Below are 15695 nucleotides of genomic sequence, written 5' to 3' on the forward strand. Positions count from 1 at the left end.
TGTTTACTTCATTTTGTATGTCTGTGTTGCCTTTTTCTCTTGACAAAGAGTGGTTTAACACTGCATGAGTAAATTAATTGTATGAATTAATAAATACATGCATAAATAAAGTGTTATAATAAAATGTGTTCTTTACATAAAAAGGTAGCGGATGATGATGAAAAACACAAAAGGCCATGGAGGGAACAGACACTCAGAAACTGTAAACCCTGTCTAGAGTATGCTATGCAGACAGTTGAAGGATCATTTGAGATATGAACTGTAAACCCTGTCTGGAGTATGCTATGCGGACAGTTGAAGGATCATTTGAGATAATGTGACAACCCTTCTAGAAGGATCATTTGAGATATGAACTGTAAACCCTGTCTAGAGTATGCTATGCAGACAGTTGAAGGATCATTTGAGATACGTATGAACTGTAACCCTGTCTAGAGTATGTTATGCGGACATTTGAAGGATCATTTGAGATATGAACTGTAAACCCTGTCTAGAGTATGCGGACAGTTGAAGGATCATTTGAGATATGAACTGTAAACCCTGTCTAGAGTATGCGGACAGTTGAAGGATCATTTGAGATATGAACTGTAAACCCTGTCTAGAGTATGCTATGCGGACAGTTGAAGGACCATTTGAGATATGAACTGTAAACCCTGTCTAGAGTATGCGGACAGTTGAAGGATCATTTGAGATATGAACTGTAAATCCTGTCTAGAGTATGCTATGCGGACAGTTGAAGGATCATTTGAGATATGAACTGTAAACCCTGTCTAGAGTATGCTATGCGGACAGTTGAAGGATCATTTGAGATATGAACTGTAAATCCTGTCTAGAGTATGCTATGCGGACAGTTGAAGGATCATTTGAGATATGAACTGTAAACCCTGTCTAGAGTATGCTATGCGGACAGTTGAAGGATCATTTGAGATATGAACTGTAAACCCTGTCTAGAGTATGCTATTCGGACAGTTGAAGAATTGGGGCACATGTGGTACAGAGGAGTGTCCAGTGACACAGAGGAGAGAGAAGTAATGATGGACCCACTCACCTGTATTTGTCATGTATTGATACCTGGGCAAACACATATGACTCCACTAATTAGCTGATCTACCTGGCTCAGGAGTTGTGCTGAGAAGAATTGCCTGGTTTAGTGGCTGGATCAAATATGTGGCAGGACTTTTACACCTAAACTCTATAAATACAATACTCCAATACTATACACAACTGGAAAATAATTCCTCCTGTCCACTACCTCAGAGGATATTAATCTGTGGTCCACCTGTCACTCAGTGCCAGTCACTCACCTGAAGTACACACACACACACACACACACACACACACACACACACACACACACACACAAGGCGGCTGCTAAAAACTACAGGCAGAGTAACAGTAACAAGTAGACAACAAGGAGATACACCAGAGAGATCAATACGCTAGCTGTAGTTAACCTGAAGGCCTTTAACACTGTAGCCATGGTTACAGATGAAACAAGGAGATACACCAGAGAGATCAATATGCTAGCTGTAGTTAACCTGAAGGCCTTTAACACTGTAGCCATGGTTACAGATAACCTAAAGGCCTTTGACACTGTAGCCATGGTTACAGATGAAAGTGAAAAGCACAATGGCAAGGCAGGTTTATTCATAGAGCACATTTACAGGGGTACTTTAATGTGCTCATACTAAACAAAAGCATAAATGGGCAGTAGTTTAAATTGTAAATTATATAAAATAGAATAATTAAAAGGCAGAGTATACATCTAATTAGCAGGAGGTTCATTTTGATCATTTAGCACAGAGAGAGAGAGAGAGAGACACGGATCTCTAATGTCTAATAATCTCTAATCTCTAATGTGTGTGTGCTCAGTCGGGAGGCATAAAGGAAGCCATGATGTCCGGTTGATCTCCCTGGTTCAGGGATCTTTTGGAGAAAAACCTGAAAGTCACCAGCACCTGCAAGATGGACCTGTACAAGTTTCCATGCCACACACTGCAGTGCAAACTCACTGCTATCTCCACACCAAACCCGACTGAGTGTGTGTGTGTTCGTCTCACTGACATACCAAACCAGAGTGAGTGTGTGTGTGTTCGTCTCACTGATGATATAGCAATTTGTTGTTTGATTCTGACCCTTGCTACCCAGGACAGTGGGACAGAGTGGTGTACACGGTACGATGCTAACCCTTGCTACCCAACACAGCGTGAAGTCAGTTTAGTTTAGGTGTAGTGCTGGTGAAATGTGGGCAGTGTGAAGTCAGTTTAGTTTAGGTGCAGTGCTGGTGAAATGTGGGCAGTGACCACGACATGCTCTTTCAGGACACAGTGTCTCTCAGCAGAAGGACAATTCCGTAACGTTTAATTGGGCCTAAACAATGGCAGTGAACGTCACATAATCTGAACAAGTTCACGTTCAAGTTCTTTATTTGCAAATACGTTGCATTCAGTTCAACGTTCTCAGAAAAATTATTGTGTTCAAAGAACACATTCTTTTGAACTCGTTCATGCACAACACATCCAGGTGGAACTCCAAAAAACTAATATCATTGAAAAGTTCCCCCCCTGTAATTTATTTAAAAAGTGAAACATTCATATAATCTAGATGAATTACACATACTGTAGGCCTACAGTGAAGAATACACATTGGTGGTAGTTAGTGAGGTTCCCCTTTCCCTGTGAAGCGCTTTAAATGTTGAGAAAAGCACTTTATAAATGTAACATTGTTGTTGTTGTAATCTAATCTTGATGACTACCATTTACAGTTTATGGAAATCAAAAGTAAAGTATCTCAAAAGAGTTATTTTTCAACGCCAATATATATTTTTTAAACAATCTTGCCATTCCATTGTGTAGGCTTCTGATCCAATATATACATTTTTAAATGACCTTGCCATGCCATTGTGTAGGCTTCTGATCCAATATATACATTTTTAAATGATCTCTCCATGCCATTCTATTGTGTAGGCTACTGGTCCTATTCATGCACTGCTCAACATTTTGTGTTCTTGTTGATAACATGTACAGGTGCTAATATGATGCAGGTGTGATGGCAAGTGACCTATGTGAGGACTGGACTAGACATATGACAAGTGACCTATGTGAGGACTAGACTAGAGACATATGACAAGTGACCTATGTGAGGACTAGACTAGAGCCATATGACAAGTGACCTATGTGAGGACTAGACCAGACGTATGGGGACTAGAGACATGAGTGCCTGAAAACTCAGCTGCTGTTGACTTCCTCCAACTCTGTGCTGGTGTTTTGCTGAATGAGAATATAGTATTGCTCTAGTCTAGGCTTCTGATGTGGGCTGAGAATATATTCTGTAGCCGGCGTTGTTATGGCGTTGTTATGGCGGAGTCTGAGAATATATTCTGTGGCCGGCGTTGTTATGCCGTTGTTATGCCGTTGTTATGGCAGAGTCTGAGAATATATTCTGTAGCCGGCGTTGTTATGGCGGAGTGTGAGAATATATTCTGTAGCTGGTGTTGTTATGGCATTGTTATGGCATTGTTATGGTGTTGTTATGGTGGAGTCTGTCGTAGCTCTTGTTCCCACCGGAGTGCTCCTGTACGGTGACCCGGAAGCAGTGGACGTGGCGGAACTCTACGGCGAAGAGGCCGAACAGCAGGAAGTAGGTCATGACCAACGCCCACTCCGATATGGCCGCCAGAGACCGGAACCCAGACACTTGGAGAACCACGACTGGTGAGAAGATGGCAGTTAAGGAGGGCAAGAGGGCAGTTGGGGGCATTGGTCACATGCTATTTCTATACACTCTGAACAGTGTGTGTGTGTGTGTGTGTGTGTCTGTGTGTGAGTGTGTATGTGTGTGTGTGTGTGTGTTGTTTGAACAGCGTTTGTGTGTGAGTGTGTGTGTGTGTGTTGTTTTAACAGTGTGTGTCAACTGGTGAGAAGAGGGCATTTAAGGAGGGCAAGAAGGCAGCTGGGGGCATTTATCACATGCTGTGGGCCAACACAGGTATTGTACACCAGTGCAGTTAACCCAACCTAGCATCCTCATGAGCATCCTCCACTCCACTCCTCTATATGAACATCTGTTCATTCATATGAGCATCCTCCACTCCTCTATATGAACATCTGTACATATGAGCATCCTCCACTCCACTCCTCTATATGAACATCTGTACATATGAGCATCCTCCACTCCACTCCTCTATATGAACATCTGTACATATGAGCATCCTCCACTCCTCTATATGAACATCTGTACATATGAGCATCCTCCACTCCTCTATATGAACATCTGTACATATGAGCATCCTCCACTCCACTCCTCTATATGAACATCTGTACATATGAGCATCCTCCACTCCTCTCCTCTATATGAACATCTGTACATATGAGCATCCTCCACTCCTCTATATGATCATCTGTACATATGAGCATCCTCCACTCCACTCCTCTATATGAACATCTGTACATATGAGCATCCTCCACTCCTCTATATGATCATCTGTACATATGAGCATCCTCCACTCCTCTATATGAACATCTGTACATATGAGCATCCTCCACTCCACTCCTCTATATGATCATCTGTACATTCTCCATGCCCATATGAGGTATAATCATAACTCATATAGTGTTATGCATTTGGACAATGTGGGTGTATGCGTGTGTTTGTGTGTGTGTCATTTGAACAGAGCGTGTATGTGTATGTGTGTGTGTATGTGTGTGTGTGTGTGTGTGTGTGTGTGTGTGTGTAAAGATAGGATACTGCCGAGGAGGAACACTGTGGAGAGGCTGCAGAGGAGAGCGCGCAGCAGCGCCACCCAGTGGCCATCCTGAGACGGTTCAGCTTTCAGCGTGAGCCACATTTGCAGCCAGAAGTAGACCAGACCCAGGCAGAAGGCCAGGACCGCCCCAGACATGTGGACCCAGAACCACACGGACACCTGGGGGAGGAGGGGAGAGCAGGTAAACATAAGTTTAGTTCAGTTAAAGGAGAGGCATGATTACCATTATGCCCCCAGAGTGTAGCACTGTAGCTGCCTGGCTGCTATAGCTGTTGGCTGCTCTAGCTAGGTAGCACTGATTTGTTTTGTTTTTTCATACCGACAGTACTTGGTGAACTCGAATAAACAGAGATCTATGTTTTCCTTTATGTTAAGTTAACCCTTTACTAGCCATGGAGGCCAGCAGGGCGGCGCTAACGTACAGTTTCTGTGCTGTTTAGCGGAGGAGAGTTGTAGACTCCCCCTGGAGAGAGAGAGAGGGGGAGAGGGAGAAAAAAGAGAGAGAGAGACAGGGAGAGAGAAAGGAAATGGACAAGGAGGAGAGAGGAGGAGAGAGAGAAAGGGAGAGAGGGAGAGGAGGAGAGAGAGAGGAAGAGGGGGAGAGAGAGAGGAAGAGGGGGAGAGAGAGAGGGAGAGGAGGAGAGAGAGAGGAAGAGGGGGAGAGAGAGAGGAAATGGACAAGGAGGAGAGAGGAGGAGAGAGAGAAAGGGAGAGAGGGAGAGGAGGAGAGAGAGAGGAAGAGGGGGAGAGAGAGAGGAAGAGGGGGAGAGAGAGAGGAAGAGGGGGAGAGAGAGAGGGAGAGGAGGAGAGAGAGAGGAAGAGGGGGAGAGGAGCACCTGGAAGTTTCCAAGGACGGATACTGCTGCAGCAGAGATGAGGCCTATCACCAAGCTCGCCCGGTTGGCATGGCAACAGTTGTCACCAAGGTCACGCACCTGTTGGTAACGGATAACATCAATCCAGACAACTGGAGAGAAGAACACACACACACACACACACACAGAGTGAGGCACAAGTTCATACAGTTAATAAATGAATAATAAGTGAATAATCAACACTACATACAGATTATCTACAGATGGCATTGAGATTCATCTCACAATACTAGAATAAATGTTATTATTGGAGTTTGAGTGACATGTAAAACTATGGCTATGTTTGTGGAGGTACTCACTCAGGAACGTGCACCCATTACAGATCTGAGAAAACACTGAGCTCTGAGGAGGATAGGAGCCACACACACTGCACAGGAAGAGAGTCACAGTCATTAAAGACTACAGGAAGGGAATCACAGTCACTAAAAACTACAGGAAGAGAGTCACAGTCAGAGATCTATGCTTGTAAAATATATAGTTGACCTGAAAGCCTTTAATACTGTAGCCATGGTTACAGATTGGACTACATCTCGTCTGCTAGGCACTAGCCTGCATGTGTTTGATACTGTAGCCATGGTTACAGATTAGAATATCTTCTGCTATGCACTAGCCTGCATGTGTTTGATACTGTAGCCATGGTTACAGATTAGAATCTCTTCTGCTATGCACTAGCCTGCATGTGTTTGATACTGTAGCCATGGTTACAGATTAGAATCTCTTCTGCTATGCACTAGCCTGCATGTGTTTGTCTGTCTTGGTCAGCCAGAGAGGGAGATACGGTCCTCACCTGATGTAGGGGAATTGTTCTGTCACATTAACTGAGTGGTTGGACACTGCAATGCCAAACCTGGAGTGTTCATGGACAGAGGGAAGAAATGGAGAGAATGATTACAGGAGAAGAGAAAAGGAGAATATAATAAATGGAGAGAATGATTAGGAAGAAGAGTAGAGGAGAAGAGGAGAAATAGAGAGAGTGATTAGGAAGAAGAGTAGAGGAGAGACGAAAAGAAATAGAGAGAATGATTAGGAAGAAGAGTAGAGGAGTAGAGGAGAAATATAGAGAGTGATTAGGAAGAAGAGTAGAGGAGAAATAGAGAGTGATTAGGAAGAAGAGTAGAGGAGAGAAGAAGAAAGATGATCCAGGACAGTTCAGAGAGGCCTCTCAATACAGTTCGTTATTTTCCAACACTTCAGACAGGCTTTGCTATAAAAGGTCATTATTCCCTTACACACACACACACACACACGCACGCACGCACGCACACACACACACACACACACACACATGCACACACACACGCACGCACGCACGCACACACACACACGGAGAGGAGGAACAGGGAGGGAGAGGTGGATGTCTGTTGGTGTTGGTGTTGATGTTTATGTGGATGTTGGTGTTGATGTTGATGTTTATGAATGTCATGGATACTCACACCACCCACACTCCGACAATGCCCCACACCGCCAGGAAAACAGGAAGTAGTGCCCAGGCCCACATCATCAGCCAATCAGATTCCCTGTGGGGTCAACAGGGACCAATCAGGCAAGTCCAGTCAAATCAGATAGATAGATAGATAGATATATATACTTTATAGATCCCCAAGGGGAAATTCAAGATCACATCTATAAAGCTCATTTAAAAACAACAAGAGTTGTCCCAAAGGGCTTTGCAGTTGATCTTAATTAAGGGCAGGGGGCGTCACAAAGCAGGATTATTCAGGTGGTTTACAGGTTTCACTCTGGACCGTCACCCAACAAGCTAACTAAACAACTTTGAGGAATGACATGGCACGGGAGAGCAGTGCTCAACCACTTCCTTCCTACTGGTCAGGGATTGAACCTGTAACTGTAACCTGCGTTGTGTTGAACCTGCGCAATTCAGCCCTGCACATGCCCGGACTTGAACCCGCGAACAGCAGCACCTCGGATCGGGAGGCGAGCGCGCTAACTATTGAGCCAATAGCCCAGGCTACTGGCTCGCATGCCAGCAGCACTCTTGAGGCGTCGGGGAGTGAGGTTTACCAACGTTCCACAAGCACAGCTAAGCTAGCTGTGATACCTTTAATAGCAGCACTTGCATAGGATACCTTTAATAGCAGCACTTGCATAGCAGCACTTGCATAGGACACCTTTAATAGCAGCACTTGCATAGGACACCTTTAATAGCAGCACTTGCATAGGACACCTTTAATAGCAGCACTTGCATAGGATGCCTTTAATAGCAGCACTTGGATACCTTTAATAGCAGCACTTGCATAGTATGCCTTTAATAGCAGCACTTGCATAGGACACCTTTAATAGTAGCACTTGCATAGGACACCTTTAATAGCAGCACTTGCATAGGATGCCTTTAATAGCAGCACTTGGATACCTTTAATAGCAGCACTTGCATAGTATGCCTTTAATAGCAGCACTTGCATAGGACACCTTTAATAGTAGCACTTGCATAGGACACCTGAGGTAAAGATTGAGTGATCTGTGGAAACCAGTCCATGAGAATTCAGAGAGGAACTCTGACAACCACTCAGCAGTGTCCTAATGTCTTATTATCAAGACCCAGGAGAGATTTGCCCTTGTGTTTACAAAACCACCCCCAGTGAAATAGACCCAGGAGAGATTTGCCCTTGCGTTTACAAAACCACCCCCAGTGAAAGAGACCCAGGAGAGATTTGCCCTTGTGTTTACAAAACTGTCCATGCGCCCCTTCCACCTCCCAAGGGAATTCCCCACCATAGTGGTCAGCTGTGTTTACATCTCGCCCACCATAGTGGTCAGCTGTGTTTACATCTCGCCCAGTGCGAACGTCACAGCAGCAGCTGAGCTAGTTGTTAGCACCGTTATCAGCATGCAGGCTGGCACCCGATGTCCGGTGTTCATTATGGGCTTAATTTTTAACAGCTGCAGGCTTGACAGTTCACTACCCTCCTTCCAGCAATACGTGGACATTCCAACAAGGAGGAAGAACACACTGGACCTGTGTTATGGGAACATTAACAACGCGTACACCTCCCGTGCTCACCCGCCACTCGGTTTTGCAGATCACAACGTCATCACCCTACTTCCGCTCTACAGACGAGAAAAGCCTGAGACCCACAGCGCCAAACAGTGGTCGGAGGACGCCACGGCAGAGCTGCAAGGCTGCTTTGCATGCACAGACTGGTGTGTCTTTGAGGGGAATCTGGAGGAAAGGGTCCCTGTCATCACGGATTATATACAATTCTGTGTTGACACAATCATACCAACAAAGACCATCAGGACATTTCCGAACTCTAAACCCTGGATCACTAAACACATCAAACTCAGAATGAGGGAGAAGCGGAGGCCTTTAAGAGGCAGGACTGGACTACACTCAAACACATAAACCGCAAATAAAAATGACATCTTCAAGGCTAAACTCGAATACAAAGACAGACTAGAGCATGAATTCAGCACCATGAACACAAAACAAGCCTTTCAAAAAATAAGAACACTCACAGGACTGAACAGTAAACACAAACTACAGGATAAATCAGACCCAAGCTCTTTTTCCATAGAATTAAACAACTTTTACTCCAGATTCGACACAGTGGACCACTCAGACACCTGCAGGACTCTACTGGAGGCCATTCCCACCCTGGAACCAGACCCCCAGGTCCCATTTACAACTGAGGACGTGCGTCAGCAGCTGAGGAGATGCAAGCCTGGGAAAGCTCCGGGTCCAGACGGCATCCTTGCCCGGGTGCTAAGGGACTGCGCAGCTGAGCTCTCCCCACCATCTATTCACTGTTTGCCGAAGTCATACAAAACCGCTACTGTACCAGTGCTGTGGAAAACATCTACTATCATACCAATACCCAAGAAACCCCCCCTCAAACTCAACCACTACCGGCCAGTTGCACTCACCTCAATAATCATGAAATGCCTGGAAAAACTGATCCTCAGAACCCTCCTCCCAGTTGTCAGCCCACAGCTGGACAGCCACCAGTTTGCCTACAAGGCCAGGAGAGGGACGGAGGATGCTGTGGCATGTCTCCTCCACTCCCTCCTCCAACATCTTGAAACACCTACAAACTTCGCCAGATTACTCTTCATTGACTTCAGTTCTGCCTTCAACACCATCCAACGCCACCTGATGATCAACAAACTCCACCACCTGCACGTCCCCCCGACCCTCATCCACTGGACCCACAACTTCCTCAGTGACCACAAGCCGTCAAGATAAGTGCAGTCACATCACCACTCACCACAATTAACACCGGCGCCCCGCAGGGGTGTGTCCTAAGCCCCTTCCTCTTCACCCTCTACACCAATGACTGTGTCAGTCCCACACCCATCACCACATACTTCAAATACTCTGATGACACTGCTGTACTTGCACTCCTCAACGACAATAACTCCATATCTGCATACCAAGACTCCATTTCCCACCTCACACAATGGTGCACTGACAACTACCTTCAGCTTAACATCAGTAAAACCAAGGAGCTTGTAATCACCAACACCAGAACACCATCTGACACAATCCACAACCCCACCTGCATCAACAACAACACCGTAGAAATAGTGGACTGTTTCAAATACCTTGAACTCACCCTGGACAATAAACTCAACTTTGAGCAACACACCACTGACATACAAAAACGCAGTCAACAGAGACTCTATGCCATCCGTAAGCTCAGATCACTTTCTGTTGCCCCCTGTCACCTGCTCCTTCTGTACAAAAGCATAGTCCAGCCCATCCTCCTCTACTGCCTTCCCTGCTTTTTCAACATGCTAACTGCTGCCAACAGAAACAGACTCACACGCATCACTCATACCGCAGCCAAAGCAATAGGCCTCCTCACCCCTAATCTATCAGATCTCAACAGTAAATTCACCAAGAACAGAGCACAGACCATCGCTCATGACCCCACCCACCCCCTCAATCCCCTCTTCATTCTGCTTCCATCAAGACGCAGATATAGGGCTATGGGGTGGAAGCGAGTACGCTTTGGGAAAAGCTTTGTGCCCTCTGCAATAGCAGCACTGAACAACACACAGCGGTGATGGATCACTGTGCCGCCCTCATTCCTCTGTAATGCCAACTGGTGATGGTTTTCCTGTTGTATCGGTGTAATGTGATGTATATGTGCTGTAGTGATATATGTGCTGTTTGTGTGCTGTTGTGATATATGTGGGTGGGGTATGTGGTAACAGGGTGGTGGGTGAAGAACCGTAACTGTGTGTATCTATGTATTTCATGTCTGTGAGGCTTGTATTGTATGGTATGTGAAAACAAATTTCCTATGTAAGGACAAATAAACTAACTAACTAACTACCTAACCCCCAGTGAAATAGACCCAGGAGAGATTTGTCCTTGTGTTTACAAAACCAAGGAGCAGTGTGTTTCCTTTAAGCTGCAAGATGATAAAAAGAACATATATATATATGCTGTAAAAACAACAGGCTTACCTTAAGTGTTTGAATCACCCAGCCCTGTTTACGTATGTTACTCTGGTTCCAAGCCTACTGGAGTGTAAATAAAAACATAAACAACACTAAGGAAATAAGAGAAGAAGAAAGAGGAACGTGAGCTCATTGAGCTCAACTGACGGAGGGTGAAATGTGTGCCTGAAACCCCCCACGCTGGACACACACACATGGGAAATCCAGAGATATGTGTGAGTGTTGGGAAACTGACCCCGCACTGGACACACACACATGGGAAATCCAGAGATGTGTGTGTGTTGGAAAACTGACCACAGAAACAGTCAAACACACAATGAAATGCCCAACCACAGCAGAGCTCAGCTGACAAAATCACCTCACCTTCCCACTTGTTTGTTTTGACAGAACGAGGAAGTTACACAAATAACCGTCATGCCATATAAATCATTATTGTGTAAAGGAGTACGCAGAAGGCAGAAGTTCCTCAAAATAGTTTGTGTCTGATCAGCAGCTACTATTTAAAGTGTAAGAAATGAAGAGCTATAAAGACAACACAATAGCCTACCCTTTAAGTACAGAAGGTACATGTAGGCTACTCCTCTCTGCTGTCATTGCTGCTAATGCACGCATCTGAGAGGTTGCAGTAGAACTGTTCCGCGTTCTTTTTCCTCATTAGAACCGGGCCGTCTGCATTCCATCTGTGTTGTAAGATACAGGAGGATTCTACAATGACAGTGTGTGTGTGTGTGTGTGAAGCCAATAAAATGAGGGAGTCTCACGGCCAGTACGTGAGAGTTGGCAGCTCTGTCACATGTAGCCTCCATTTCCTCTTTTAATTGAGTAAATGGCCCAAAGATGTGTGTTGTGATGACGCTATTCCTGCTACTGTATGGCACACATGTAGCCTCCACTTCCCCTTTTAAACACAAATCGCGTGTTCATGTCTAAACCTCATTCCTGATCCGTCACCCCACAAACAGCAACACCTTCGGGATTCGGGAGTCGAGCGTGCTAACAACCGAGCTAAAAGCCCAGCTAACTAGCACAACTCTTTAGGCGTTGGGAAGGAAGTTTACACAACATATACTGCACAGATATGTACCAGCTAGCTAAAGTTACACAACTGGAATAGGCCAATAAGCAGACATTGGGGGGGTGTCCTCATTTTGGCCAATTTGTCCTCACTTTCTATTAGGGCTGTCAAAATAACTGATTCATTTCGATTAATTAATTTGAGAAAAAAATAACTGATTAAAAAATTAGTGCAGATTAATCGATTCCATATGACCTTTGACCCCGAGCCGTTCTAGTCAGTAAAAATTAGACTGTAAAATGAAGGAGAGAGAAGAAAACGTGCTGCCTGGATCATTGATTGGAACATTTACTTTTAAAAAACGGCCTGATGGTGTTATAAATAAAGTCCTCTGCAATATCTGCAGCAAGGAATTTGCATATCACCAGAGTTCATCAACTCTATAGTCGCACATCAATGCAAAGAAATAAGTGTTGACATTGAGGCGAGTGTTCATTTATTTTCATTGTGTCCCCTAGGTTATATCTGTGGCCTGAAATGCCTTGTACTTGAAAAAAAACTTCTTCCCGAAGCACTTTATTTTGAAAATAATGACAAATAAATGGCAATTATTTGAACAGTGAAAATAATAATAAAAGAGTTTTTGAACTTTAATGTCACTAATGCTGATTATTCAATGATTCATTTGAATTTAAATATTTAAAATACTTTCACAGCAAAAATTATATATGCGATTAATTTAGATTAATTAATCACAGAGTATGTAATTAATTAGATTATTTTTTTTCATTGATTGACAGCCCTTCTTTTTATATAACTTACGCTAGTGCTGCTATGTTATAGCACATGTAGCCTTTACTTCCTCATTTTATTCTCCAGCTGGGTCGCGGTTTGTTGGGCTAAAAGGCAACAACCCCTTAAATTATGACTTCTGGCAAATGTTCTGGCAAATAAATGACAGATTGAGACTTACAAATATAACCATCAACACATTTAAGGCATCTTGCTGTGAAAAAAGATGGCAATTACAAAGCATGATTATCACACATAGTGTGACCTGTGTTATTTGACTGAGGGGCCCCGTTTAGATATCAGGGTAAAAAAATATAACCTATGTTATTTGACTGAGGGGCCTTATTAAGACATATCACATAACATAACCTATGTTATTTGACTGAGGGTCTTTATTAAGACATATCACATAACATAACCTATGTAATTTGACTGAGGGTTCAGTAATCCATCCCTGCTCATAAGTTTGCCTGTTTAGAACTATTGAACCGTTTTGGAATTTTTGGTGTGTGATATTCCATATGTATTTGAGTTTTAACAGCCTAAATGTTTGGGATAAAAAAGCTGATTTACAAAGTGAATCCATTTTGAAGATACTCAAAATATTTTGAGTATTTTCAAAATACAAAAAAACAGCATTTTTTGATACAATATGGCTACAGTATTTTGTAGTTTATATTTTAATATAGGATACATCATGCACATACACAAAATGTAATCAATCTTCGACAATTTAACTATAATCTGATTATTACACACTTTTTGATGTAATCTCGACTGATTATAACCCTAATGTGAGTGTGTATGAATGTGTGTGTATGAGTTTGTATGAGTGTGTGTATGTTTGTGTATCAGTGTGTGTGTGTGTATCCGTGTGTGTTTCTGTGTGTTTTTGTATGAGTGTGTGTGTTAACAGCACTTCTTAATATAGTTTCACTTTTGGCCTGAGGTGTTCCTGTTATACAGTAAAGCACTACATTTGGCCTGAGATGTTCCTGTTCTACAGTAAAGCACTACATTTGGCCTGAGATGTTCCTGTTATACAGTAAAGCACTAACGTTACATTTGAAACTACCGACTATTTTTACCTTCATACTTACCACAAAGCCTTACTTCAAATCAGCAAAACATTATCCACCTCTCGATCAAACAATTCAGGCAAAATTCATGAAACTCTTTAAGAAAAAAGTTTTAAATCAATTTAGACAGTTTTCTAAGTTCCTCTGGCAGCACTGTCATTGTTTTAATAGAGTGTGTGTGTGTGTGTGTATGTGTGTGGGTGGGGAGTGTGTGTGTGTGTGTGTGCTTGTTTATCTGCCTGAGGTAACGGAACAAATGGAAGGGGGATAATGATGTCATCAGGGATCATTTTACAGATTCTGTTTCTATCAGTTTGTGTTCAATTTGTTTTCAGAATGTGAAATGACAATTCTGGTGTTGTTCTTTTACTGCCAGAGGACCAGAGTTTCTCACCCCAGATCAGACGGACAAGCTGGTGAAATGGTTCTAAATACAGTACCATCGGTTTAAAGGTACACTATGCAAGATTTTCACCTTAATAACCTTTACAAAGCCAATTTGATGGTAAACAAAGGTGTAATAGAGGAATTGTTAACCTAGCATAGCCATACAGCATTGTCTTAGCAAGTCGCTAAATAGAGAACCAGCCACGCAACTTCAAGAATAGTGGCCAAAGACATCTCGCAAGAATCGTGAAACATAACCTTGTCAGTAGATATAGCTCTTTGGAGAGTTTTTGCTTGTTGTTAATCCTTCACCTCCACAACAAAAGCATGTTGATTCTGTACATGGGGAACAAGCCACGAGAAGTGAGTAAAACAGGTGATTAAATATAAATATATTGCGACTCTAGGGGGAGCTCTACAGTTGCCAAAAAATACCTGAACCTGCATATTATACCTTTAAAATGCCTGAACCTGCATAGTATACCTTTAAATGTTAAACTTTGGCAAACCAAATTGACAAGGTTTATGTCTTTTATAGAGATACCACGAAAGTGTCTACAACCCCATCTGTACTTCATTAGAGTTGACTTTGACTACCTCTAGGCCTCTAGGGGGCACCAGAGGACCAAATGGTGCTTATCACCTGTGATTACAGGAATGGGACATTATTAATCTCTAGCTCTAGAGGGCACATCATCACCTGTGATTACAGGAATGGGAGGTTATCAGGGTGGTGGACAGCTCGCTCCCTATCAGACTAAAGACCAACACTGTGGTGTATGTGATCATTGGTCTCTGGTGCATGTGGTCATTGGTTGCCCCTCCCCTCCCTTTCAGACATTGCACTCAGCCGCACACTCTCAAGAGCCACCCAACATCATCAAGGACAATACTCATCTCGGCCACCACATTTTTCTATTGTTACTCTCTGGTAGATAAAATAAAAGAAATAAGCACTAGTCAGGGCAGGGAGTCAGGCATTTATCATTTACATTGGTAGCATACATACATTACATTAGCATCAGAGTTACAACAGCATTCATGTTCATTTCTCTTGCAGTAGAATCAATTTGTTCCAGTGGTGTATTTTGCAGTGTGTGGTAGTGTTAATGTCTTAAATTATCATTTGCCTCTTACTTGAGCAGACATTTGTGACTTTGAAAATGTATGCATTACATTCGCTTTTGCGTTTACTTTTTGTATTTATGTTAAGTTTGCATTCATGGTGGATTTCTCTCTGTTGGGACAAGATGAATGTGTTACCGTTTTATTATTGATCAGAGAACATAAGTTGTAAGATACACTGTATCAAAATTAATATATATGAAGCACTTTTTAAATACAACAATGAAACACTTAGA

At 43.2% G+C, this 15695-nt stretch overlaps 1 protein-coding gene across 5 annotated transcripts; it reads right to left on the reverse strand.

Annotated features, from left to right (window-relative positions):
• Positions 1-2341: 2341 nt before the first annotated feature.
• On the reverse strand, positions 2342-11672 carry LOC125287175 (modulator of macroautophagy TMEM150B-like). Of its 5 annotated transcripts, none has more exons than XM_048232735.1 (8): positions 11609-11672; positions 7071-7154; positions 6425-6484; positions 5937-6004; positions 5599-5729; positions 4744-4921; positions 3680-3707; positions 2342-3057 (listed from the first exon to the last, which is right to left on the reverse strand). In XM_048232735.1, exons 1-8 carry the CDS (start codon positions 11653-11655, stop codon positions 3027-3029), a joined length of 627 nt encoding a protein of 208 aa, XP_048088692.1. In that variant the 5' UTR covers positions 11656-11672; the 3' UTR covers positions 2342-3026. The 5 variants fall into 5 exon arrangements, with proteins under 5 accessions (XP_048088692.1, XP_048088691.1, XP_048088690.1 ...); XM_048232734.1 differs by adding an exon at positions 11068-11121 and having other exon boundaries at positions 2342-3707; positions 11609-11654; XM_048232733.1 differs by adding an exon at positions 11068-11124 and having other exon boundaries at positions 2342-3707; positions 11609-11646.
• Between the last annotated feature and the right edge of the window lie 4023 nt (positions 11673-15695).

This window comes from Alosa alosa, chromosome 22 (assembly GCF_017589495.1).
Source record: "Alosa alosa isolate M-15738 ecotype Scorff River chromosome 22, AALO_Geno_1.1, whole genome shotgun sequence".
In the NCBI taxonomy this organism is placed as follows: domain Eukaryota; kingdom Metazoa; phylum Chordata; class Actinopteri; order Clupeiformes; family Clupeidae; genus Alosa; species Alosa alosa.